We start from the raw sequence: 26,160 nt of genomic DNA, 5'->3' as shown, positions 1-26,160 counted from the left end.
TGTGCAGGTAGTGAGTACTGCCTGGGCCTAAATGGGGAGGAGCAATGACCTTAAATGAGCATTTGACTGCACCTTCCGAGGGTGATGACACACTGTTCCAGCGATGTGCGTCAGCTCGTGTGCAATCGAGCCCCGAGCACGCAATGGGAATGGAAAATCTGAAAAACACAGCTAAACAAATTTATCCTTTCACACACCAGTTTTTGCCTTAATCAAAACACACGCATTTATGGTTAGATTAACAAATTCCTGACCGTGACCTATGACCTTTTTCAGTTCTAAGCTCCAGATGCAGAGATGTTTTCAGTGGTCCTGATGATCACAGTAATGTATACAAATGTTTTATGAAGCATTAGAATAATTAGTCCCTATAAATATACACATCAATAAATATATATACAGAAAAATATATTTCTCCTCTAGGAATAAGCAGCCAATGGTTAACTTGTCCTTACATGCACTTTTCCCCCTAATGTTACTACAAAGCCATTCATATTGTCTTTAGTACCATTTTCTTCTTACATAAGGTTGTTAATATTTTCTAATATCTTCCCAGTGAGGTGTATAAAACTGTGACTCAGGGGGCCTCTGGTGGTGAAATGTACAGTATTTCTTATTGTCAGTTGCCAAGCTGTGCTGAAAAATGTAAATCGAAACACGTCCGCGTACTACAATAAAACCTTCCAGTATTCAAAGCAGTGGCTGAGGAAAGGTTATTTGCCGATTTCCTAACTACTTCGTCTTTTTTATCTTCACATGGTGGCATAAAGAATTAAACATATTATAAGAGCCATCCCTTAAAAGCGGTTTATCCATATGGTGAAGAGAGCAGGAACACAGAGCAACAGGCCTGAGACAGCAGCAGCAGTTATAAGAAAAGAGTATGTAATATATTACAAAAACAGGGTAATAATAACCAGACTCACAACCTGTGGAAGACAGGCATTTAGCTTGGCTCCAGATAGCTGCTCAGTCTGCTGTTCTCACAGCTGTTAGGAGTTGCAATGTGATTGATTCTAATAGATTTAAGTTCTGTAAAGGAGGAGAGAGTTTCAGGGGTTCTGGTGTGAGCGTGATTAATTGAGGTGCAAATGGCAATATTATGAAAATGCACTTTGCAGGTATGAATTCATAAAAGCTAAAATAAAATGAGTAAATAATTTAAAAGATTGCAATGGTGGTTTAACAATTAACCATATTTACACACATTTCAATGTGTGCATTGCCGCTGTTTCTGCCAGTTTAAACCCATTGTTGATATCTTCCCTAAATCCTGAATATCTTTCAGCAGCAACCCGGGTTTTGAGTTTGACTGCGCCGGCAGCAGTGGAAGCCCCATCAGCGAGGGACAGAAAATCCTGCTTATTGGCCGGCCAGGCTAGGAGCGGCTTCCTGATCCTGCGAGCACAGCAGGGAGAATGGAGGAGAGAGGTAGAGAGGGAGGGAGGGCGTGGGAGGGGTGGCGGTTAAAACCCGCACACCCTCAGTGTGAAGGACATCCGGCCTTGTTTTCTTTGAAGTAATAGGACCCTAAATACCCCCAGCGGTCCAAGACTGGAACTGTGTGGAAACTCGTCTGGATGCACGGCTCACAGACAGCGAGAGGCGGCCTGAGTTTGAGCTGACCTTTCAGTTACATGTAAATCATGTACATGTGAATCGGATAACGTAAAAAAAAAATCTGGAAATAATTTAACAGATGGTGCAAAATATATGCCCACACAAACACACATGCATACACGCAAAACCTGATTCTAAGCAAAGGAATATGAACACACCAAGGTTTTGACATATGGTGATTTTGACCTTTTGTGTACAAGGTATATTAAGGTCTATGTGTTTCTTTTAATTTGCCAGTGCTGATAGTATGGAAAATAATTACACTAAGTAAAAAAAGCATCAAACATTCTCAGATATTTACATATGTTTTTGAATTCACCATCACATATTAGAAGTCTAAAATTAAGGTATAATAATGACAACGCCATGATGTAAAATGTAATTTTCTGTAATGCTATTCATTTTGCTTTATTCGTTTCAATTACATATGTGCGTCTGCACCCTGTGTGTAAAAATGCACAGATTCTAATCTTAATGACTTGCCATAGATTAACTGGTGGGAGGTGGGGAGTTTTAAGTGGTCTGGCCCCCCTTTGTAACCAAGTAACAAAGCAAAAGGGCAGATTGCTGAGCAATGCCTCTAAATTTGGCACAAAATGGGAATTGTTTCAATGGCAGCCATGTGGGGAGACACCATGAATCAAAATAGGAAAATTGTGATGAGGGGAAAGCATTGAGATGATCCTTATTTATGTATAAATAATCGTGTTCCTAATTAATACTGGCTCTGTACTAAAATTATCTATAGAAACAAAACTCTCTGTTTTACACCCTGTAGTATGTGCTGTATGATGCCAGGCTTTCAATCCAGCATTGTTTGTTAGAAACACATGCGGTTTGGCCAGGCCTGCTCTTGGCAATGTTTAGCATTGTAATCTGAAACTCTAGATGGCAAACAGAATCAGCCTTTGCACAGCAAAAATACATATTAAGCATGTATACCACCAGCTGATAGCGCTGATTTTAGCTGTGTGCATTTATTAAACTAAAAGCCATTTTTAATTTCATATGATTGTGCATTTTCTTAATCAAGGTCATATTTATCAGTTTGCTTTATTTTTACACTCAGCAAATGATATGAATATGTATGAAATACTGTTCAGAGGCTGTGTGATCATTTTGACTTTAATTCAGCTACTTACACTAACAATTGAAAAACATGTTGAAAGTAATACAGATAGAATTAACAATTGAAAAAGAGCAAACATTTAAAAATTTTGTCCTAATGCTGGAACTACTGTTAAAGATTAAATACACACTTTGTTTCTGTATTTTCTTGATTGCATACAGATGCATCATAGAAAAGTGACCAGACAGCACAGCTTGTGCCAGTTTTGGACACAGTAATTCAGTTCAATTTTTTTCCCCCCACAAACAAAACATGTACATCGGAAAGGAAAAAGGAAAAAAAAATAACATCATTTGCTCTAAGGGAAACCCAGCCTGTAAGTGTGCACAACATTCCAGAATGTATTGATGTCATCTCAGAGCGTGGCGGGAATGACGCAGTGTCAAATCTTTCTGACAGATTTAGGTGAAAGCTGGTGAGGGGGACCTGCGTGGAGAGAACGAATCGGGGCTGACTCAGGCTCTCCATGGTAACGTGTCCCTCGGACAAGGAGGAGCCCGGTCCTCGCGTGAGTCTCTGCTCCAAACGTGCAGGAAGCACGCACCTGCACCTGCTTCAGCACTGCCCACTTCACCCTCTTAGAAACACTGTGGCAAGAACACCATGCAGGGACCATGTGCTTGCAAATGTTTTGGTTCTCTTCTCCTGCAGTGTTTTTGACATGTGTAACATGCAATTGTTAAAATAAAACAATAAAATTGTTTATCACATAGAATGGAATGTTTACATCTAAAAATAGTTTGAATGCTATATTCATATCCACGTCAACATACGGATGATGCTGATATCATTACATTGAATTAAAGTGATACATTGCTTGTAAAGGAACACTGATAATACTGAACATTTTTTTTTTTAAGATTTACTTTGATTGTAGAATGGCCCCCTCTTTTGACCACATTGGGGAAATTGCTTGCGCTTAAAAAACCACAACTGGAACTGCTTGAAAATGATCACAACTTGAACATGAGGCAACATAAAAGATTACATTACATTACACAATTTAAAGCTCAAAACGGTTGTTCACGTGGGTCAAATCTGAAGACAACTGTGCTGGACAGGACCCAATTTCTGAGTCCTGCATGAACACAATGGAAACAATGGAAATTATTTCTGTGTAGTACTTTTGTCTTCACTGGATCATAGCTTCATTAATTAGGACTAAGAATACAGGATAATGTGTTAAAAATATGTATTTATAACTGCTCAACTGTAACTCCTGGTCTCTTTGGGATTCTAAAATTAAAAAATTAACACTTAATGGTTTTTCCCTCTGCAGATGTTGCTGGTTTAGCTGATCTGCTTATATAACAACGTATTAAGTGAAACTAAGATGCGTGTAACACACAAGCTGGGAGTAAACGGTATAGACTGAAGTAATTCCTTTGAAATATTATTTGAGCGTCTGGGATGGAACTTGACCACTATAATATGAGCGCAGGCTGACATCCAGTGGACAATTTCAGGAACTACATAAAGTATGTTCATGCAAAGGTGTGTTTACTCGTTCTTTATGTGCAACTCGTCTGTTACATTTAAGTAACTTACGTGCTACCATTTATATTATGTATTTATATGATTTATTTGCTTGCTTGCTGACTTACTTGGGAGACACTCGTATCCATGATTAACATATAGGGCTGTCATAGTAATATTCTCACAGTGTATATACTGTTATGAACGAAGAACAGAACAAAAAGTTATTGTTGACAACATTGAACTTAAACATTACATGCATCAGCACTTTTGCGCGAGTATATAAAATGCTGCGATGAGGCGACCTTAAAGCACTGGCTATTCCCTAAAGAGGGTGAGCGCAGCGGAGCGGAGGGGGGGGGGGGGGGGGGGGGGGGGGGGGGGGGGGGGGGGGGTTTGTACAGTGAGAACAACCATATCCCGCGGCTGGTAAAAAAAAAAGAAGGGGTTACCTTATCATGCTCTCAATTATAAACTTTCTTGGGTGAATCTAGCAAGCTAGGGATTTAACGCTAGTAGCCGTCACCTTTTGCTAAATTAATCTGTAGTCAGTTACTTACTTTTCTTCAATATGAGGTGCATGCACAACTTGAGCTTCGAAAAAAACAATGACGCGCTATCTACTGCATAGAGATCAAAGGCGTGCCACTTACAAAATCAGAATGCCCACGCTTGCGCGTTGCTAGGTAACGAGCCAGCTGTTTATGCCGGTTTAGGTTGCCATGCCATGGCGTGGCGTTGTGCCTTTTGATTGATAGCTGGATCCTTCAATGGAAAAGTTGACTGCCTTTTCGTTCAGCCAATGATATCCTAACTTCGGTTGGTATCCCGTATTTTCATTGGTCAACAAGTTTTGTTCCGTTCAAATCAAAGTGGCTCAATGAGGAAGTTGTTCGCTTGGGTACGCGCTCTAGAAGAGCGCTATAGAGTGCTGCATATTTCTTATCCGTCTGTTTTGTGTTTTTTACGGTGATCAGTTTCAAAAGCTTGAAAGTCTGACTCGGAATAACTAAAGTGGCCGTAGTAGTTGTCGGCTAAGATAGCGAGCAGCGTAGCGCCGATAGATTTTCTTTTCTTAAGTTTCAGCTGTTTGAAATATTACTTAGCTAACGATGGTAAGGTGATAGACTTCGACAACTTAAGGTCGGCTTGCTAGCTAACTAGTGACACGGTGTTCCTTCCATCATAGCACTGCGCCCATCTATTTAGGTGGTAAATGCAATGGATTAGCTAACCGATTGCAGATATGGCCAAGCCGGAGCTTTCTAAACAGCACAAGGTAAGAAACGGCTAATATTAGTAGCTAGCTAGCCATGTACGCGAAGTTATATTCGAGAAATAGCTGTAGTGAGCGATCTTATAACAAGCTAACTGGTCTACCTAGCTAAGTTAATAACATTATACAACTTTAGCTAGTGGAAGTTAGGTAGTTGTAACCATTTACATGTTAGACTAGATAGGCTACGCTTGTAAGAACAATTTCCCTAATATCACTTGTTGTATTGTTCTTGTCTCACAGTGTCACCGTGTTATGTCGAACTGTTGTATTGTCACCGTGGGCCTGAGAGAAACGCAATTTCAATCCTCCTTATGTCCTGTGTATATTGGAGAATCGACAATAAAGTTGACTTTGACTTTGAACTGGATAGATTTAAGACTGGAGGTCAGCTAACATAGCGAGCGTCATATCATAGAATGACATAATAATAATCCCCATCCTGACAGGGAATTTCATCTGGGAGGCTCATCAGCTCAGCAAGGGTCCCGGTACGGAAAAAGAAGTAAGGAATTCTTTTAAAGCCTTACACTTACTTGCTAGTTCGTTACCTGTATATTCTTTTACATTTCTAAATAAAACACTGAAGCAAGCACGTACTTCTGCAGGTCTCCTGCAGAGACGTTCCCATTATCGCGGTTTGGGCCTGGTATGGCTTTAATATGGTCCCTTGCACATGGCTGGTGTACTGGGCTCGCTTCAGTTTACTCTACAACCAAAAAATAAAATACATAATTGCTCAAACTTAAATGAGCATGTTTGACAACTCTTGCAGGTACCCTCTGCCTCAGCAGCTCAACTCAAAAGACACAATACATGATGAATAAATATGACATTATAATATCATTATGTTTTGATTTCCAGACAGATTTTGTCAGAGCCAAATAACCAGTGGTTATATGGTTTTTCTTTCTTTTTTTCAGAGTGTCTGGAAGACAACTACCGGCTGCAGATCCAAGATACTCACTCTACTCCTCTGACTCTGAGGATCAGGTACAAAGTACATTGATGTGAGAGGACTGCTTGTAGAACTTCATAAAACTGACATTACAAAATATTTCCTCTTAAGGTTACGACCATACACAAAGGTTTAGACCGCTGTGCTGCTTTACTAAATGGTTTTCTTCAGACTGAAAACACAGGTAATTACTTCATTTTCTTCATAGTGTTTTGTTTGGAGCAGATTTGACTTGAGTCAGTTATTTTTTTCCTGTAATACAGTCATGGTTTGTGTCTTTCATTATTTTGGTTAATAGATACCAAGCCATCAAGACTAGGAAAATCAGTTCCCCCAAAGCCCACACAAAAATTTACAGCAGGAAAAGGTGAGAAAAAGAAGAAGAGGCCCACAAAGAAGACTAGCTCCAACATCCAAATACCAGGTAAATACTGAAATTGAGATGCAGTGTGTAAGAATTTTCAGCTTGTTTCCATGAGACTTGTGTTGTCTCTTTCAGGTTTATTATGCAGTTTTAAACTGAGTACATTTCATATTATTAGAATAGAAATATAAGTTAAGAATGGTTATAAATATAGGGCTTTTAGTGAACAATATATAGACTAGCTATGAAGGAATATATAGTTAAGTGAAAGATATTTCCTCGGCAGGAGGTAATGGAATACTTTTGTTGTTGTATTTTTTGATGCTTCTGGGCAGAGCAACCATCACTGATTTGCAAAACCTTGTGGCCCACACCCTCTAGTTCTGTTTTTGTTAATCTCTCTTATGCAGTAAAATATTTAGACAGAAAAGATTACATCTGAGCTATTCAGTACATTTAAGAAGCTGGGATTGAAGGCTACTCTTTCTTGTGTCCATAGCTGTCATTCAGAAAACTGATTCATCCTCCCAGACGATCCCTGGATTCCTGGAGCATCAGTCTTTCCCTTCAGGGCAGAACTCGGTCAGACAGCCATTTCTGGCATGGGAGGTCCAGCCCCCCCCAGAGGCCAGTCCTGCCACGTGTGGGCATGTCAACCCACAGATGGTCCTGCCTACCAACCAGAAGCCAACTAATTACATCCTACCTCCTCCACCAGGTCTATACTTGCACAAAAATGCCAAAATTTTGTGATTTATTAAAGAGTGTCCTGCATGCATGTTTTATATGGTTATGTTTTATTTTCAGAACCGCAGAATTACACGTCAACTGTTTTCAACTCCCGCCTGACCACCTCCACTCCCACCTTGACCCCGCATAAGTCCAGTAATTCAGTGTACAGCGAGCTTGTAAGTATTACAAGTTTTTGTATTATTATTATATCAGTTTAAGATGTGTTAACAGTACATGTCACCTGCTCTGACCAGTCCACAGTAATTAGCAGTTGTGCATGCATATGTATATAAATATATGTGTGTGTGGAAAGTATAACACAGACAGCACATTTTAAAATAGTCCAGTCTGTTTTGTGTTGTGTGACCTGTGTTTCTCATGGTGCAGGTGGTGACCATTTTTTTAAGACTTAAACTTAATTGCAAACGTCACATATTAACCATTAAATGTCCAACAAGAAATGAAAAAAACTTAAAACAATTTAGATAGCAAACATTACATAAAATAATGTGTAGCACAGTCTGAGAGCAGGGTACATGTAGTGCAGTTCAGGAAGCATTGCACCAATCGTCTTTTGAAGAGAGATGTTGTTTCCACCAGCGTGAAAGTCTGACCACTGGAGTGCAGTGAGACTAACTTTAACACGCAGCGTTTTTGCAGCCACAGCAAAGCCTTGCGCCAGGAGGGCTGGTGCCATCAGACTGCGCCCCACAAACAGCATGGGCAGCGCTGCTACCTTTCCACGTGCCCCATGCCCAGCCACAGCCTGCGGTAACCGTCCCGCATGTGGAACAGCAGCCAAGCAGCCAAACCCCAGCGCCGTGGTCCGATGGAGGTTCAGAGTACAGCAAACGGAGTACTGCTGAGGACAGGACTGAGTCTGCGGACATGACCCTCGTCAACGACACCCCAGTGAAAGACACCAGCTGCCAAACAAGCTTTGAGAAGTGTGTGGTGCACCCCGAGGCTGAAAACACAAGCCCGGGCAAAACTGCCAAGAAAATCATGACCCTGAAAAACCTTCTCGGGGACCTCAAGGCCATTGTGGCTGGTCAAGGTAAACCCCTCTTGTTCGAACAGTTTCATTTAGACATCTTCTGAAAAGTCAGGTGTGTTGCGTAGATCAAGTTTTGTAATGTGTAATGTGTTTTGTGGGATTTTTTTCACTTTACTAAAGTTAAGGTTGACTAAGGTCTGAAAACCACAGACAGTAAACATCATGGGCAACAGTAACACTACAGGTTGGGGGACTTGATGGTTTGCACAAGCTCTTCAGATTAGGTGATGAAAGGTTTTCGTTTTTGATCCAGTTACTGTAATTGCTTCCATATTCAGTTAAAACTGATATACCATAATGGGTTAGACTAGAGCCTTTGCATATAAGATTGAAACCTATCACAGTGTTTATAGGACAGGTGATTGATATATCCAGATATCTATATTAAGATGTCAAAAATATTATTGTACGCATACAGTAAAATGTGTGTGCCACATTTGCGGAAATGCCAGACGTGAATGTGAAATACTGTAAAACATCGGAGAACAACAAATCACAAATACAGTTGACAGATAATCATATACGAACATTTATTTGTGTGCCTATGGTAGCATTCAGTGTTTACCAGTATGGCCTGCGAGCTGTAACATATGGGGGGGAAACGGAGACAGTGGTGTAGCAACCGTATGCCTGTCAGACTGACTCGGTTAAGGGTTGAGGTGCTTGAGCTTGGGTTAATGTCTCTCCTGCAGAGGATGGTGTGGCTCTGCGTCTGGTCACGGAGGTTGAGCAGAACGTCTGCACGCTTCCTGCCGTAGTGGGCAATACCAGCATCCAGGCAGAGATTGCTCTGTCACTTCAGCCCCTGAGGAGTGAGAACGCGCAGCTGCGGAGGTGAGTACCGCTCAGAGCAGCTCCGTGTCAAAGCTGAAAATAAAACCCAGGGTAAGTGTTCCTTTTGACCCTTGAATGAGCTGTTATGCATGTCTTGTATCACGCAGGCGCCTGAGAATAGTCAATCAGCAGTTGATGGAACGTGAAAGAGCCGAGAAAGAGGCCCGGCCAGTCGACTGTAACTTGGAATGTAAGTTTGTCCCTGGATTTAGTTTCTTCAGGTTGGAAATGAATTCAGATGTCTCCTACTACGACTCCTCTTGTAAATGTTTATAGAACATTTCTGCAATCTAACTTATAAAGGACTTCTGCAACAATTAAAAGGACTGATACTGACTTATTTAAAGCACGCTTTCTGAAAGGAGGGGACTTGTACCTTCTCATACAGTATCAGCTGTACCAACGTTATCGCCTTGTTGCGATGGTAAACGCGTTTTAAAATATATTTAATCAAAGGCATTTTTCATAGTTGAATTTTTGAGCTGTCCATGTTTTTAACTTTTTACATTTGAGACCAACAGAGGTCCTATGTGCTCTCAAAGAAATAAATATTAATAAAAGAAAAGATCTGTTAGATGGGCTGTAGCCAAAATTTATCTAGTGGTCTGCACAGTATAATTTAGTTGATACAGCTAAATAAGTTGTACATTTAGTTGCACATTTAAATAATTTACAGTTAATCATTTATGCTTTATCATTTTATTTTCTTATTTCATGCATTGAAATGTTTGAGATGCTCAAAATCACTTTTTTTATTATTATTATTTTATGTCCTTCAGTGATCTCCCTGCAGTCCATGAACGTGTCCCTGCACAGCCAGCTGAAGGAGACTCAAAGAGAGATGCAGGCTCTGCAGAGGGAGAACCAGGAACTACAACAGAAGAACAGCCAATTACAGCAAGCCCTGCGGGACAAAGACTGGGAGCTGCAGCAGAGCAGGAAGCAGTGTGAGCTGGTCACCAGCTGCATCAAAAGGGGTAGCTTATCCTTATCAGGTCAACACATCTGTAGGCTTTCACTCCCGAATCGTGAAGATTTCAGTTTTTTTTTTTTTTTTCTTTTTTTGTAGATTTGGATGATACCATTTTGGAGATGAAAAGCTCGCAGTCTACACCAGAGGAACCTGAAAAGGAGAACGCCTGCCTGAATGTCGGCCTCCAGCCAAGGGCATCTGGTGCCAGCAGACTGCAACAGCTGACCAGGTAACCAGAGGAAAGCAAGCAGGACAATATGCAGCAGAGGGGACATTGTACATTTTGAAGCACATGTCAATTTTGAATGAAAACATCTCAGCACTTAGCATTTTAGCATCTATCAACTGGACCTTTCTTTGCCTACATAATTAACTCCTGTTTATTGATGTACATTGCACATGCTGGGCTATTTTGCATTTTCTACAAGAGCATGTTTTTTGGATTTGCTTATTGGTCGTCAAATTATTTTTGATGAGGTATCATGCCAGCAGCTAAGTAGTACTATGCAATACAGCAAGAGAATGGAGGTCTTTTCAGTAATGACATGATGTTGTAGTTAGTTTTTTTTTTCTTCCCCTTTTTGACAGAGACATGTCAAGAGTTGCCTCAGAGCTTCCTTTATTAAAGAACGACACAACCAAACCTAGTTTGCACCTCACAACAGCTTTGGACCAGTATGAAGGTCCAGAGAAGGAGGGTCCTCCACATGATCCTGTCCCTGACTCCATAAAGAAGTACCTGAAGATGTTAGAGTCAAGCGGCCTCACTTCCTCTCCCGGAGACATTCAGTGCATCTCTGAGAACACTGCTCCTCAGCCAGACTGGTCCAAGATACAGAGTTCTAAATTACCAGAGGAAAAGCCCTGCTCACCAAAAAGCAGGCCTGCCATGTCAGCATCTGAAAAGGGTCTCGGTTTGAGTCTGGACGAAGACCCAGAGCTGAAGAAGACCACGTATGTTCCGCTGAAAGAAACAATGAAAAAACAACCATTAGGTGACATCGAAAGACCATCTCCTGTGGGGAGTCTGAATGGCGTGAAGTCATCGGAAGAGAGAAATGAGATACAGGATGAAATCAAAGGAAGTGTCTCGAAGGGCTTGACCCAAACCTTTAAAAGGATGCATGTCTCAAAGCTGCCCTTTGACCACATGCCAGTTATTGATGACCTTATCGGAGATATCCCAACCACGGTCTTCAGTATGACCTATCCATCCAGCAGTCAAAATGTTGTCCCTCCACACAATCCCCAGCTCCTTCTGCCTAGTGAGAATGGCAAGATGCTCGGAGGGAGACTGTCAGGGCTGGACTCCACCCTCTCGTCCTGTGACATCAAGTCTGTGGCTTCCGACTGGAGCCTGAGCACCTGGTCAACATTCAACACCTGGGATGAGCAGGACTTCAGGAAGGGCTTAGCAGCTCTGGATGCCAGTATAGCTAGCCTCCAGAAGACCCTCCAGTCAGACCTGAAAAGATGAATTTCACAATCCCCATTTCCATTCCAATAATTAAAAACCAGTTTGCCTTATAGATTTAGCCTGTGTGTGTAACCACTAGGTAATTTTATTTTTGTATGTTTGGATTACATTTAAATGTATAGAGTAATCAGTGTTTTAAATTATTTTAAGTTGATATGAATAAAGTTATATGAATGGCTAGTTTTCTTTTGTGTGTTTGCTTGATGTGCAATAAGTTTACACTCTGTTTAAAGGTTACAGTTTACACATGGAAAGCCAGAGCTGAATTTGGGGAAACTGGAAAAATCACTCCTCGACCGCTAGAAAGTGCAGTATGGAGATATTCTTGGAAAACAGTGAAATAGAAACAAATGAAGGGTTGTAAATGAATATATCCGTTAAATGAATACATCCTGGACAGTTCGCTATCACTAAGAATTAGCCAACCTGACACTGCCACCATGTGTTCGTATCATGATTTTCTGAGCCGTTTTATTTTGGGGACTACAGACTAGCACAGTCCTTAACACTGAGTAGGCTAACTTTTTTTGTTTCCAGGTTGTTATGTATTTCATGGGTATATAACAATCCTAACCATGTCTCCCCATACCTCCATCCTCGATAATGAAGACAGTACTAACAGCCTGAACAAGTACAAATGAAATAAATGACTAAACAAATATAAAGGGGAAAATCTGGTAGGCACCTAAGTTGTTGCTGTAAAAATTCTGTTTTCATTTCAGGGTTGAAATCTCTAGTTGTCCCAAGTCAGAAAGGGATCCTTCAAACTAACTTAACCCTGGAGCCACGTAAAAATGGGCCGCAAAATCACGTTTACCGGACGTTTACATTGAGCTTTTATTTTGAAACTCGTCCGGGAACCTCCACCGGAAGCGTGATTCCTATTGGCCTTATGGGCGGGTGTGATGCTACTGTAGCTTCCTCGCTGCCTGCAGCTGCACAAGCATGGCCTACTCAGCCAAAATCGGTCCTTCCATCCTTAACAGTGATCTGTCCTGTCTCGGGTCCGAGTGCACCCGAATGATGGACTGCGGCGCTGACTACCTCCATCTGGACGTGATGGATGGGTACATTTTCCAACAGAATATGCCCGATATTTTTTTGTGAAACTGTACTAGTGAATGTCTGTCTTAGCTAGCTAGCTGAGTGTAGCTGTCCAGCAAGGTTAGCTAAGTTAATAAGCTCTAAATTAAATTAAATTGCCGTTTGGATTGCGCATGCTGTACCCCACTACGCGGTGTTGTCACGCGCGTGACAGGGTTTCTGTAACTTATGCAGATTTTAAACTCAGTTTTATGGGGTATGATAGCACGAGGCTGAAGTTGACTTCTTAATCGCAGCTTCTGATTGAGCTGGCTTCCTACTCGTTGCTTCTGATCTGACCACTGGCTTCTCATTCGAAAGTGAGGTTGCATTGCGGTGTTATATTTAAATAGTAACATGATGTTGGTATACTTCGTTATTTGTTACATGTGTTGACGCAAACCATTTCTACCAGTTGAAGGCGTTTCTAGTCAGAGCTACACAATTTCTTGGTAGTATAAATTGGCCATGTTAGCCGGTTGTAGTCATTGGTTCAATTGTAGTCCAGCATGCAAATCTGGGGCTGTGGTTTAAGCCGTTTATTTATCTGCTGAAATTTGAGGAAGGGTACAGTTAAAGTTTAAAATATCTGAAGCCCAGACTGCAATGGTTCTCAGTGTCAAAACAGGAGGCAGACTCAGTCCAATGGTCACTTTTGCTGCTGCTTATTCAAACTTCGACGTGGGCAGGTTATCCACTTGTCAGTTTTACATACATGTTTGGGGCTGTGCGTTATGAGATTTGCACAACTTACTCCTGTGCCAACATTTAAACAGTAAAACGTCTGCCTGTTGAAGGTGATTCCAGACTGACTCAACATATACAGACTTGCCATATAGAAATGGTGTCCACTATAAAGGATTTTTCTCCCTAATAAAGCTTATGCTTTTTACATTAATGTATGCTTAATTATCAACCATGCGCTATCCTTTTACAAAATCATGCTTTATTGTTTTTTTAGTCATTTTGTCCCAAACATCACATTTGGTCATCCAGTTGTGGAGTGTTTGCGGAACCACCTGGGTCCAGAGCCTTTTTTTGGTGAGTTTTGCCCAACCTGTAAATCGGCGTCCTACATGTATCCTCAGAAATGCTTTTGAATGGTTGCTTTTTGTGTCCACATAAAAAAAAAAAAACTTTGTTAAAAAATAAAGCAGTTTATTTCTCAGACAATAAACCTAATGAATGTACTCTTTCAACAGACATGCACATGATGGTGGCCAAGCCGGAGCAGTGGGTTCAGCCCATGGCTGTAGCAGGAGCCAACCAGTACACCTTCCACCTGGAGGCCACCAGCAACGCAGGAAACCTTATCAAGGAGATTCGGCAGAACGGCATGAAGGTAGAGCACCGCATGACAGCAGGCGCTAACTTGCGGACATTTCTGTAAATCAGTAAACAAGTGAAGTATCTCAGTTATCAGGACTGTGTTAACTTGCAGTTGTGGCCTATGCCTGTCACTGCATGACACTGAGTATTTTGGACACAGTATGCACATGCATGCGTGCAGGTTACATGTCCAATGTTAGGAAACTTGAAAAGGGTCTACATACATGAACAGAAGAAAACGATTAACATCAGCCCTCATCATACATGTCTCATTGAAATGTCATCAACACTTAAATATAGATGTTTTCCGTTATGGCCGGGGCTGTTGTGTCCTGCAGGTAGGCCTTGCGATAAAGCCTGGTACCACAGTGGAGGAGCTGGCCCCTTGGGCGGGGAAGATCGACATGGCTCTGGTGATGACTGTTGAGCCTGGCTTCGGAGGTCAGAAGTTCATGGAGGACATGATGCCCAAGGTGAGATTGTCAAGAATTTGCTCCATCCTGTGATGTTATTGGTGGTGGTGTTAAGGTGATGAATGTTATTAATGAATCATGGTAACCTGCACATTGAGACTAATGGATAATCAGTGGCTAGAGTACCTGCTTCTGGCGTGTTATAGCTAATATCATAAAGTATTAGTTTTTACTTTGGCGATCGGTTGGAATGTACTGTACTGTGCTAAAATGATGTTGTATTCTAAGTGGAAATTCTGTTGTTGCGAGAACCAGTCCTGCAACAGACAAAACTGTCAAGGGTATGCTGAGGTGTCAGTGAATAGTCACTTAATTGTTTGTTCAGATAAAGTGCCAATAAAACCATATGCAAACAGATATAAAGGAAAATTATACTAACCAAACATAATAAAGAATGGTGTTGACCAAATTAACCCACTGTAACTTCAAGGATCTATGTCATAGGAGTAGCAGCAATGTGGCTGACAGTTTTGTAGAGGGATCATTGTCGTGTCATACTGCCTAGATGATGACTATAAAATATATAAAATGAGTATTTGTGGTAAGATTGCAGTGAGGGGCTCAGCCAAAAGATCACTGTAAATATCTGTAAATCTGTAACATAACTCTAAAAGCCTTTGGAATCTGTGTGTGATTGACCTATTTGGTTGTGTCTCGGTCAGGTGAGTTGGCTGAGGAGTCAGTTTCCATCTCTGGACATTGAAGTGGACGGTGGTGTGGGTCCTGACACCATTCACAAGTGTGCAGAGGTGAGCATGACAGGCAACTGACAGGCATACTGAGTCCACTAGGGATGCCGAGCTGTAACCTGTTTACTAGGAAAGTATTTGAATAACCTAGAAGTTACGCAGTTTTAACCAAACTATATTTGGTGTATAACCAGTTTTTATGTACATTTTTTATGTGTCTATTGTTTACGTTGTAAAATTAATGCCTTGTTGTGGACTTACCAGTGTACAGTTGGAAAATGCGTGTCACATTATCTATTTTGAGGGGGAAAAAAATATGATTAGCTCGTGAGTGGTGAGTGTACTTCATTACCCCGTTATGTAAATATAGACAGTATAGAAAGTATTAAAATCAAAGTTTCTGAATTAGACAATAAATCTGTAATTTTAACAATTACCTTGCCCCCAGGCCCCCAGCTGTGATTGTTTCCCTCCAGTACTGGAGGGTCCTGCTTGCACTCAGTCAAACAAAACACCCATTTTGCTTTGGTACTTCAGTAAAGCCTTGTGCTTTTTCTCACTCTACTGAGGGGTATACACACCACAATGTAATAATATTAATACATAATATAAACACTGTACAAATAAGTGAAAAAGTAAAGTAACCCTTAATGAAGCAAGGCATGAAACCAGACTTTTTTATACATGGGCAGATAGTCAGTTCTATGTGTTCCACATTGAAAATTATGTCTTTGCCATTGTTGAAATTGCAAGTGTTCTGATATATTGGTTCATTATGAGCACAGTTGAATGGCATGATCTAAAACTGAGCACCCGCAGTCACCACAGAATGCACTGGAAGCTAGTGTAACCAGCTGGAACCACTTATAGGATGGAAGGACTGCGGGAACTGAATATGTGGCCATAACAGGATGGCTACGATGGGACCGGCTCATTCTGCCCCCCCCCCCCCCCCTTTCCTTTTCTCAGGCTGGTGCTAACATGATTGTGTCAGGCAGCGCCATCATGAAGAGTGAGGACCCTCGCTCTGTCATCTCTTTGCTTCGAAACGTCTGTGCAGAGGCCATTCAGAAGAGGTCGCTGGATCGGTGATTTCCGGCTATGGGCACTGCAGGTGTTGTTTGTCTTGGACTGTGATATGTGGGCCCAAAGTGCCCACGATCCCCCACCACCACCCTGGTCAGGGAGTCCTCCACGAAATAGGATAGGCAAGTTAGGATGGTGGAAGAGTCCCTGCCATAACCTGGCCTCACCTTGATTATTGTAACAAATTATGTAAACATTCCAATACTTTGATCACTAATGCTTTAAGACACACTTATGAATATTTTTTTTCAATAAATCCACTGTAATGTTTCCAATAAATACCCATTTCTCATTGAAAAGGATTTTTGCAATTTACTTGATACTTACGTCTATGATGTCTGTGTTATGTCTATAAGTATGATGGTGAAAAATTATTTATTTCCGTGCATGAGTAAATGTATTAGTATTGATCTAATGTTTAGAGGATGATGATTATGTCCATTTTCAATGTCCTGCCTGAGCATAAGTCAAGCATACCAGTTAGTTGGAGATGTTCCTTTAATTAATTGGCTCAGTTCCACAGGGAATTGGAAAATACTATACACAGTGTCCCCGATATGTATCCATACCCCTGAGTAAATAGACAGAAAAAGCACGAAAGGAAAGAAATAGTAGATTTGATCTTTAATCTTCATAGCACTGCACAGAGAAAAGTCAAGTTGTTCAAGAACAATATGAGATGTGTTTCAATTATATCATTATATCATTTAATGAGGGACATGAATAAATATGGAGGGCACTTTTTTAAGTCAAGTGGAACAGGCAGAGTTGCTCTGTGTTGCTGTTTTGAAATGATGGTCTGCCCCATACTACTGAGCAGAAAAGCATTCATGAGCTCAATTGCAGCAGCAGTGGCAGCCAGAAGCACCCACCTGAATCAGGTAAGTTTGACAACACTTAAACAGGCAGTATAGTCATCAGCATACAAATACCTCATCAATCACTGCAATCTGTCAGTTCTACTTGCTGTAACAGGAACAACAAGCACAAGCATCTGGGTTCCTTCCTCTGTCATAGACTAGTGGGCAAGAGCTCATCTCACCTGATTCACTCATTTACACGTGAGGCAAGCAGTAAAATAAACCTGAACGATGTTCCAAAGACAGTGGTAATTGAGCAGCAGCTGTGACCCAGAAAACTGATATGCAAGCCGCTATGTTGACTCACATTAGAATGGCACACAATACAACTAAAGGAGAACGGTGTGAACAAGACTAATTTTAACCCTTATTCCCTGTTGTCTGCAGCTGTGCCAATATTTTAGCGTTGCTTAAATTGAGATAGGTAAGGTGAAATATGATTCTGTCCCTGGCTTAAATGCACACAATGTGTAGCATGTCAATGTAGCTTCTTTTCATTGGTCACGTCAGGACCAAAGCAGTGAGTTAAAACCCCGACAAAGACATACTTTTGAAATTCTAAGTTCATGAGAACTAGCTAATGCTGCAGACACACAGGGCTAATGGGTTTATTTGACAAGGCTGGAGCGTAAACAGGGCAGTGAGAAACCGTTGCATTAGCACAATATTTCCCCCTACACTATCCCCTTACAGTGCTAATCAATTATTCATCATGTTCAGAAAAAGGACACAGTGAACTGACAACACTGAATTCATTTAGCTGAAGGTAGGTACTGCTGCTTTAAGGCACACGTTTTATGGTTCCACAGAGTCAAGAAAGACAAATACAGAATAATATCTCCAAGCATGCAGTCTGAGAACTGACCTGTGCTTTAGTTACCAGAATGTTTGCAGCAGCCACCAAGAACTTTGTGAAGCAGGTCGGGGATACAGGAAGGCTTGTTCCTGTCCCCAGCCTGAGTGAGGCGGACCGATACCAACCCCTCAGCATAGTCACCAAGAAGATAAAGAAGCACCGCATCTGGAAGAAAACCAAATATGCATCCACCCCGTTCTCTTTGAAAGACATACTTGTGGGAGAAAAGGAAATAACCGCAGGTGAGTTCAGAAAGCATAGGGATTCTGTACTGGGTATATTTTATCAGTTTACAGCTAACTACTGTTAAATGATTTATATCTGCACCTACCTTTAAACCACACAAGTGTTTACTTCCTTATATAAGTATGAAGTACTTGGTTGACAGAGGAGTTGAAATATTTTTTTTTGATTACATTTTGACAATAGAGCGCACGTCCATGACCCGTTTTACAGAGAGCGTGATTTGTACCAATTAGACAATGTATTTGCTAAACCTCACCTTTTAAAAAGTTGTATAGATTATTTTATATTGGTGTGACTCGATTGGCATATTGAATATTACATGAGGAAAGTGTGACCTCAACAACTATGGAACTTCTTAGAAGCTGGTATAATGTTTCTCACTCCAAAGCTGTTCCATTCATGCAGCATGCTCATAGTAAATAGCTATCTATTTTCCTGCCAATGTATCTAACAGACTGCTTTTGTCAGTGAATTTTTGATACTTAGTAACATATCCGAAAACTATTCAAAATTTTATGGTGATATATTCATAAACGTGGGAGCTAACAGCTATTGAATAGCAATTATCAAATATTCCTTACACACATCTAATGAACCACTGGTTGGAATGGTCTTGGAATTTGGTAAATGCAATTATCTTTTTTAAGAGTTACTCATTAAAACCTCCTAAATCAAGCATTATGGCCACCATGAGCCAATCACAGAGTGACCTTTTGAAATTGCTTGATGATTTTAATAGCCATGGGTCATACACTATAGAAACTATTTTCTTATGGGTCCTTGTCCCCTGTAGTGGTGCTTGCAAGTCCAGGCAATATTCAGTTCTGCTGGGGAGATGACAAGAGCAGTTTCCCAGAATGATGAAAATGCATAAGAAAAGAATGTCTAGGAAAAATCATTGCATTTTTACTTAAAAAGAAACAGTGCCATTTGATTACAAATATCTACATACAGTAGCATACACACATTCTGTGCAATTTATGTGCCAATTAGGGGTATCTTCCTATCAGTTGCTCAACTATGAAGACAAGTCTGATGTCTCCCTGAATGGTCGGTTGGGAAATCACCTCATCAACGATGTCGGGTTCAACATCAGCGGGTCTGACTCAGTCGCTGTGAAAGCCTCCTTTGGAATCGTGACAAAGCATGAAGTGGAGGTTCCTACATTACTGAGGGAACTCAGCTCAAGGTAGCAGGCTGTTCTTTGCTTTGGGTCAATTTAGTTACAATTTAGCCTGCATCTTTTCATGCTAGCACTGTACTAAAAAATCACTATTGAAATATAAATTAATGTACAAGTCAAAAGCATGGTGATCTGGTTCTCCTATGGTCATCTCCCGTGGAATTAGTTAGCTCTAATTTTAGTTATTCAAACCATGATGTACATTGGACAGCTGGACATTTCAGTCTTTGTCTTTCTCTGGCTGCAGGAAAGTGGACCTTGATCACTGTCTCGTCCGCCAGTCTAAAGAGAGTGGCCGGACCATTCTTTGTGTTGTCATGGAGAGCATTCGCACAACTCGTCAGTGTTCTCTTACCGTACACGCAGGCATGCATGGAAGAACCATGAGGGTAAGCAAATGCGTGCACACACACGCACAACTAGTCTGAAGACACTGGATTGTGTTACCGTTAATTCTCTGTGTCACTGAGCTTTCCTTTCCCTTCAGTTTCAGATCGATGACGGACGCAACCCTAAAGGACGGGACAAAGCCATAGTCATTCCAGCTCATACAACAATCGCATTCAGTATATTTGAACTTTTTGTGGGGCTGGATGGTCGTCTTGGTGAGGCAATGCTATCATTATATACTGAGCATCAAAAGGGAAAAATGCATGGTCAGCTTCAGATAATCAATTAATTAAATTGACATCAGAAACATTGAATCAACATTTGTAGTTAGTATACAAAATTTTTCTATACATATATACATTCTATACATTTTCTATACATGCAAAAATAGGATGATATGTTTCTTTTGATGGGTGGTGCAATTTCCTGTTTTTAATTCTAAATTATTTTATAAATAATTTTGTCTCTGCTAACATGCCACTGTGCATGTGACATATTGTACCCTGTCGCAGTTGTCTGCTTCTGACTCTGCAGCTTAGTCTTCATTAAACTTGTTACAGCTGTAGCATTTCACCTGAGGGCTGCACACCAGTGCATGAGGTTAGATTGTGGACATGAGATAACAGTAACAGGAAAGAAATTTTTTTTAATGAACATCAAGACATAGATCAACCAGACAGAAGACTGATGGTGGTAAAACTGAGTCAAAATGATCTTTGACAACCAGAGTGACAAACCATTGTGTACATCAATGCGTATATGCAAAATGCTGATTGTTTCATATCTTTTCAGATATATGTGTCACGTCTGAGTCACTGGGTGGCTTTGAGAGAGAGCCAGTCAGAGAGCAGCTGGGTGGTTTCATTGGACGGTTTTCGATGGGGAGGTTACGGAGGTTTCTGTCAGGCATCGTTTATGGAAACCCCTTCAGAGCAGGTTTGTCATCTACCTATCATATGTCATCTACCGTCTTTTTTCCATGAATACAAAATAATCTGCTAAAATCTGAAAGTTTATAAGTGTTTTCATTTCTAAATGGAAAACATACACCAAACCAGGCTAACGTTTGCCGGACGCTTCAATTTCATTGTTCTTTTTCTGTTTACGCCAAGACGACAGAACCTTCGAGGAGCTCACCCATTCAGACGTGTACACGGATGACTTGGTGACAGACTATTATGAAAAGGCAGCGAGCATGACCGACATCTCCACCAGCTACCTCAGGGAGGGCTCTCACACCCGCGTCAACCTGCTCAACCACAATATCCCCAAGGGCCCCTGTGCCCTGTGCGGCATGGGTCACCAGAGACGGGAGACGGTGTACGGCTGTCTCGAGTGCTCCGCGAACGGAAACAAGTACGTCCGCCTGCATGTGGTGCCCTGCTTTGACCTGTGGCACAAAACTATAAGGTGAACCAGCAATGGCGGCTTAGAGCCACTGCACTGGAGTGCCACATTTTTTTTTCTAAATGTAACAAGTCTGGTTGCTCTGACAGAAATGAGATTCCTCTTTTTGGTTTAAAATATTGGCAAGAGAGAAAAGAGAAATCGAATGGGACACAAGGAAATGCAGACAATGGTACAACCCCCCCTCATACCTTCCAGCCTCCACCCACATGGACTAATTAAGAAAATTTTCAAGAGAGCAGCATCTGCAGGGCTCATCTGAGTGCAACATGAGAACCTAAATAATTCACAATTTTAAAAATTGACAAGAGTATTGTGTTGAAGCCAGTGAAGCTACAGTTTCATTAACACGGAAGAAAACAAAGTATGGTTGTATTTGAGAGTATACCATTGACTGGATACCACTGGTAAATGTTTTGTTGTTGAATGCTACGATTCAAGAGTACTGTGACATTAAAAATGTTTTGTTGTATTCTGTAATATTTACTACAGGAAGCCGTATTTACTGAGTGATAATTTACGAATGAAAATTCCAAACTGTCTGACTGATCATGAAGTCATTAGGAATTATTAGAGGTTGATTAAGGGTAAAATGAACAGCATATTTTCCCAAAATATTTTGTCTTATAAGTAATAAAACAAATAATCGTGTAATTATTAATACTTTACATAATTTTTACACATATCTGATCATTGCATTTCACTGCATTGTATTGAGGTAAAAGACATACAATTTTCTATTGAATTAAGTTATTAGAATTCAGGACTACATATTAGGACACTATTAACAGTAAAATGTAAAATACATCTACCTTAAGATACATTTTAAGATACAGTATAAGATGAATCTGCTGTAACATACATCTGCCATCAATAATGTGGTACTCCTTGATCAAAAATAATTAAATAAAAAGATAACAGTACTGTTTTAGTGGTATTTATTTGACAGAATTTTGATGAATGAACTCATCACATCAAGATATCAGTATCAAAAACACAGGAAAACATCTTTGTGTGCATTATTTGAATCACATATATAACATCCCAGCTGAGTCAGTGCTCTTAGTGCTAGATGCTAGAGCTCATCATGTTCATAGACGTTGTACTCTTTCGCAGATATCTCTCCGTCCCCATTGTGATCACTCTTGCGGAATACATCTGTAATGACGGCGTCATAAAATGAGTCTTCACGTACTTTTCCACCTTTCTTGTCCTCCATCACCAGGAACTTCCTAATCTAAGAGTTGATGAAAAAAAAAGGACATTAGCATGTGGATGAAAATTAAAATACCTTTAAGGCCTTTTTGTTTTTACTTTAAGCAACCTTCAAATCCAGAGTGACTTACATAGGTTACAATTTTTTTACATGTTACCCGCTTACACAGCTGGATATTTACTGGGGCAATTCTGGGTACCTTGACCAAGGGTATAACAGCAAGTCCTGCTCCTTACCACTATGCTACACTGCCACTACATTATGATTACAAATGGAATACCTCATCCTTAGTCAGGCTTCTGCTGTTGTCAAAGTCCATTTCTCTGAAAGCCTCCATGCTACGTGGACCTCTAGAGATATGGTGCAGTTCAACCTCAAAGGTCAGCGTGGCATTAGGTGGGACTAAGTCCGCTAAATTAGGGAGGAAAAAAAAAAACTTCACAACATGCAAGAAACATGGAAAATGTCTATTGTGCATGCTATGCTGAAATTCAAATGGACACAAATCTCATGTTACCCACAAGGAAATAAAAACAATGAACCTCAACCAGCACTTGGGTCAAAAGGTGGTCAGAAAATAGATCAAATTTCACAGTCATATAGGTAGTGAACATTAAAATGTGAGTATGGTAATTAAAGATGACATGATTTGCTGAGCAACTCTTCTGCAGGGCAATGTGCAATGTTTTGAGAGCTCCTCTTCACACTGCAATGCAAAAGCCACAGGGAAGCCATTTTTCCTGAAGCTGCTTGGAGCTGCAACCACGAAAAGGTCCAGGTTCTGTTCTGTCTCTACAGGACAGAGACACTTCCATCTGTTAGACTGAATTAACACCTGCGACAGCTGTTTCTGGTCTCAAGGGTGGGGTGCCTCTTACATGGTCATATTACTCTACGCGGTTGCGTGCTGGTAACTGAACCAGGGCTCTTATTAATTACCACGTGTCCTGGATCAACGTGACCAGGAGGTGAGTAAATATGCTCTAAATTTTGACATCGTCCTTCGCATTGTGCCCAGCAGTGGGTTGGGACATGACTAAATGTTAATGCAGCATCAGGCTAACTAATCACATTTAAGCAGTGTAAGGGTTTTCAAAAATTCAACATGCCTGTTCTCAGGAGAAACTACTCCACCCCCACAGAGCCCATCATCACCATCATCATCATCATCACTGCTGGGCTTCAGTTAGCAAGGCACTCGTCTAGAGCACAACGCAGAACTCAAGTTCCCTATGGCCAGGGCTTGAAACCAGCCATGCCACCTGCCAAAAAAATGACTAGGAGTCCACAGCAGCAGAACAAGTTGGCTTTGGTTTGCCAGGGATCAGGGTGGGAAAGTCCATTTTTACACTGTTCTCTCAGCACCCTGAAACTCATCAAGCACCTGTGAGTGGGCTGGACTACATCAGAGGAGTAGCACCTCCAATGAGCATCCACTGTACTGCAGCACACTTATGTGTAGGGCAAAAAATGGCCTGAGATGTGGATGTATTTCAGGATTCCATTCACTCTGTCCTACTCTCTCACCTGAGTGCAAAGGTTGTTGCAGTGAGTCATAGAATTGTCAGTCGCAAAAGTGGGGGAAAATAGGTAAATGCAATTGAATATATTTATGTGCAATATATTTACAATGCCTGCGAAAATCTTGCAAAAAAAAAATGACAATGAGACAACATATAGTGCAGCATTACGAAAACACTGGCTGACTGAACAATATTTACCGCTACATTTTAATGTCACTTGCCAATAAGAAACATTTGAGAGTATCTTCCTCTCTCCCCCCTGTGTAACTGCCATTCTCCGTTGTCATGTATACCATGAATGTGGTTCGCCTGCCCAACCAAAGGCTGTGCAAAATATTAGTATATTGTGGGGGAAATCTTTTGATGTTTCACATGCAAACTTGTAGTAGACATTGACCAACTAATTACAGTGCAAGAAGTCAGGAAAAATTAAAAACTCAATATTATATACACTACTTATACAATACAACTACAATACACTATTTACAGGATTAATAATTAGTACTCATATCCATACTCTGAAAGTGTAAACATGGTCATCAGAAGAAAAAAGACTTTTCCCAAAGGTGCAGTAAGCTTAAGAGTGATGAGCAGAGACTTCGTACAGTTTAAGGGGGGGGGAGGGTGGTGGATGTTTGAGATGAACATGCAAGGGCAAATGAAGCAAATGCCGGATTAGCTTCTAAAACTTTGCCAGTTAATGGTACAGTTTACACCGTAAGTATATATAATATGAGCATTGTATAGCACATATTATACCCAAGGCAACCTGCATGGCCTACTTTTTTAGAAAATAAACATTTTAACATTGTCTGTTTATATTGGTGTATATTTCATATACAGGTTAAATGCAAGCATAAGGCAGCAGCGGCTCCACCTGGGACTCAAAGCTGGTTTCAGACTCCATCCCTTAATCACCACACCACGCTGCCAGCACAACACTCATTCAACATGCTTACATGCCATGAGAAAGCTGCATAGAGTGCAGTTCCAGAACTGGAACCATGTCTCCAGAGACTGCAGAGAAAAAAGACACAGACAGTTAAACATGCTTAGTTATTGCATTATTGGCCCTTAAAACTGGAGAACCTTTTCATTGATTAGTGAACGTACACATGCTCATTGTACCTCTTCAACTCTCAATTTCTTGTTTCCGAAAGCTTTATATTATGCCGTTACCTACCTTTCCCTTGTTTTCCAAACCCTAACGAAGGAGGGATTGTTAGTTTTCTTTTTTCCCCAGGACACATGCCTTTCATTCCAATGTCAAGGCCTTTGATCACTTGTCCAACACCCAATACAAACCACTTGGGGTGCCCATCCTTTTCTGAACGACTGAAAGACAACGTGTCAATACAAATTGATCAGTTTAACTATACGACTATTTTTCCCCCGTTACTTGCTATACTGTGCGTTGCGTTAGGTAGTTCGCTTGTTAGCTTCCGTAGATGGGAAAAGACAGGATGTGAAACACAAGCGCAGGAATAACAATTTAAATGTTTTGCCAGTTGAACGCTGCATTTTAAAACAATCTTTTACACAAACTCAGAAAGCTGATGCATGCAAATACCACGTCCCTGCACCTGGTTTAAGTGCGCTTACCTGCAGTAGAATTTTGTACCATTTGAAAGGTAGCCATCATAATGAGCATTCATTAAATCGCCTTTTTTGCTCTTCTGTGTGCATTTTTCGGGCAAGAACACCACTTCTATTTTAACTTCTTCATTTGGTTCATCAGCAACCGTAAAGCCTGCAAAGAAATTGCACAACTGTAAAAAGAGAAACAACCAGACGACAGCCCCCATTCTATTAGCGGTGCACCTAAAACTCCAGCATGATCCGCGAGTGCACGCGTGGCAGGATTTGACTCAAGGATGACGCGGAAGCACCACAGACAGCCCAGCCCCTCTTCAGCGCCCGCTG

The 26,160-nt window shown here is 40.9% G+C and overlaps 4 protein-coding genes across 5 annotated transcripts; 3 read left to right on the top strand and 1 right to left on the bottom strand.

Moving 5' to 3' along the window:
* Nucleotides 1–5,122: 5,122 nt before the first annotated feature.
* ccdc14 (coiled-coil domain containing 14) lies at nt 5,123–11,904 on the top strand. The gene is made up of 13 exons (XM_036545817.1): nt 5,123–5,504; nt 5,951–6,006; nt 6,425–6,494; nt 6,571–6,643; nt 6,758–6,883; nt 7,323–7,541; nt 7,631–7,731; nt 8,216–8,612; nt 9,305–9,446; nt 9,554–9,636; nt 10,226–10,423; nt 10,516–10,648; nt 11,008–11,904. Exons 1-13 carry the CDS (start codon nt 5,472–5,474, stop codon nt 11,894–11,896), a joined length of 2,520 nt encoding a protein of 839 aa, XP_036401710.1. The 5' UTR covers nt 5,123–5,471; the 3' UTR covers nt 11,897–11,904.
* A 922-nt stretch (nt 11,905–12,826) lies between these two features.
* On the top strand, nt 12,827–16,834 carry rpe (ribulose-5-phosphate-3-epimerase). The gene is made up of 6 exons (XM_036545565.1): nt 12,827–12,963; nt 13,941–14,020; nt 14,182–14,321; nt 14,647–14,781; nt 15,444–15,530; nt 16,440–16,834. The coding sequence occupies exons 1-6, from the start codon at nt 12,842–12,844 to the stop codon at nt 16,560–16,562; spliced, it is 687 nt and encodes a 228-aa protein (XP_036401458.1). The 5' UTR covers nt 12,827–12,841; the 3' UTR covers nt 16,563–16,834.
* Nucleotides 16,835–18,300: 1,466 nt separating this feature from the next.
* Nucleotides 18,301–21,505, top strand: pjvk (pejvakin). Of its 2 annotated transcripts, XM_036544717.1 has the most exons (6): nt 18,301–18,514; nt 19,512–19,707; nt 19,949–20,090; nt 20,189–20,306; nt 20,884–21,027; nt 21,204–21,505. In XM_036544717.1, exons 1-6 carry the CDS (start codon nt 18,301–18,303, stop codon nt 21,503–21,505), a joined length of 1,116 nt encoding a protein of 371 aa, XP_036400610.1. The 2 variants fall into 2 exon arrangements, with proteins under 2 accessions (XP_036400610.1, XP_036400611.1); XM_036544718.1 differs by lacking the exon at nt 20,884–21,027.
* A 1,008-nt stretch (nt 21,506–22,513) lies between these two features.
* Nucleotides 22,514–26,082, bottom strand: fkbp7 (FKBP prolyl isomerase 7). The gene is made up of 4 exons (XM_036545895.1): nt 25,840–26,082; nt 25,421–25,572; nt 22,995–23,125; nt 22,514–22,735 (listed from the first exon to the last, which is right to left on the bottom strand). The coding sequence occupies exons 1-4, from the start codon at nt 26,040–26,042 to the stop codon at nt 22,574–22,576; spliced, it is 648 nt and encodes a 215-aa protein (XP_036401788.1). The 5' UTR covers nt 26,043–26,082; the 3' UTR covers nt 22,514–22,573.
* Between the last annotated feature and the right edge of the window lie 78 nt (nt 26,083–26,160).

Source organism: Megalops cyprinoides, chromosome 14 (genome assembly GCF_013368585.1).
Source record: "Megalops cyprinoides isolate fMegCyp1 chromosome 14, fMegCyp1.pri, whole genome shotgun sequence".
Lineage (NCBI taxonomy): Eukaryota > Metazoa > Chordata > Actinopteri > Elopiformes > Megalopidae > Megalops > Megalops cyprinoides.
Note: the sequence above shows the minus strand (reverse complement) of the source record. Positions and strands in the feature narration are given on the sequence as shown.

Bases quoted from the DNA above. Each gene is read 5' to 3' on its own strand.
- ccdc14 (XM_036545817.1), top strand. From the start codon at position 5,472: ATGGCCAAGCCGGAGCTTTCTAAACAGCACAAG. The intron at 6,007-6,424 runs GTAAGGAATTCT...TCTTTTTTTCAG, and splicing joins GTCCCGGTACGGAAAAAGAA to AGTGTCTGGAAGACAACTAC. The intron at 7,542-7,630 runs GTCTATACTTGC...TTTTATTTTCAG, and splicing joins CATCCTACCTCCTCCACCAG to AACCGCAGAATTACACGTCA.
- rpe (XM_036545565.1), top strand. From the start codon at position 12,842: ATGGCCTACTCAGCCAAAATCGGTCCTTCCATCCTTAACAGTGATCTG. The intron at 12,964-13,940 runs GTACATTTTCCA...TTGTTTTTTTAG, and splicing joins CATCTGGACGTGATGGATGG to TCATTTTGTCCCAAACATCA. The intron at 14,782-15,443 runs GTGAGATTGTCA...TGTCTCGGTCAG, and splicing joins TGGAGGACATGATGCCCAAG to GTGAGTTGGCTGAGGAGTCA.
- pjvk (XM_036544717.1), top strand. From the start codon at position 18,301: ATGTTTGCAGCAGCCACCAAGAACTTTGTGAAGCAGGTCGGGGATACA. The intron at 20,091-20,188 runs GTAAGCAAATGC...CTTTCCCTTCAG, and splicing joins TGCATGGAAGAACCATGAGG to TTTCAGATCGATGACGGACG. The intron at 21,028-21,203 runs GTTTGTCATCTA...GTTTACGCCAAG, and splicing joins TGGAAACCCCTTCAGAGCAG to ACGACAGAACCTTCGAGGAG.
- fkbp7 (XM_036545895.1), bottom strand. From the start codon at position 26,042: ATGGGGGCTGTCGTCTGGTTGTTTCTCTTTTTACAGTTGTGCAATTTC. The intron at 23,126-25,420 runs GTAGGTAACGGC...TCCCTAATTTAG, and splicing joins GTTTGGAAAACAAGGGAAAG to CGGACTTAGTCCCACCTAAT. The intron at 22,736-22,994 runs GTATTCCATTTG...ATCAACTCTTAG, and splicing joins GAAGCCTGACTAAGGATGAG to ATTAGGAAGTTCCTGGTGAT.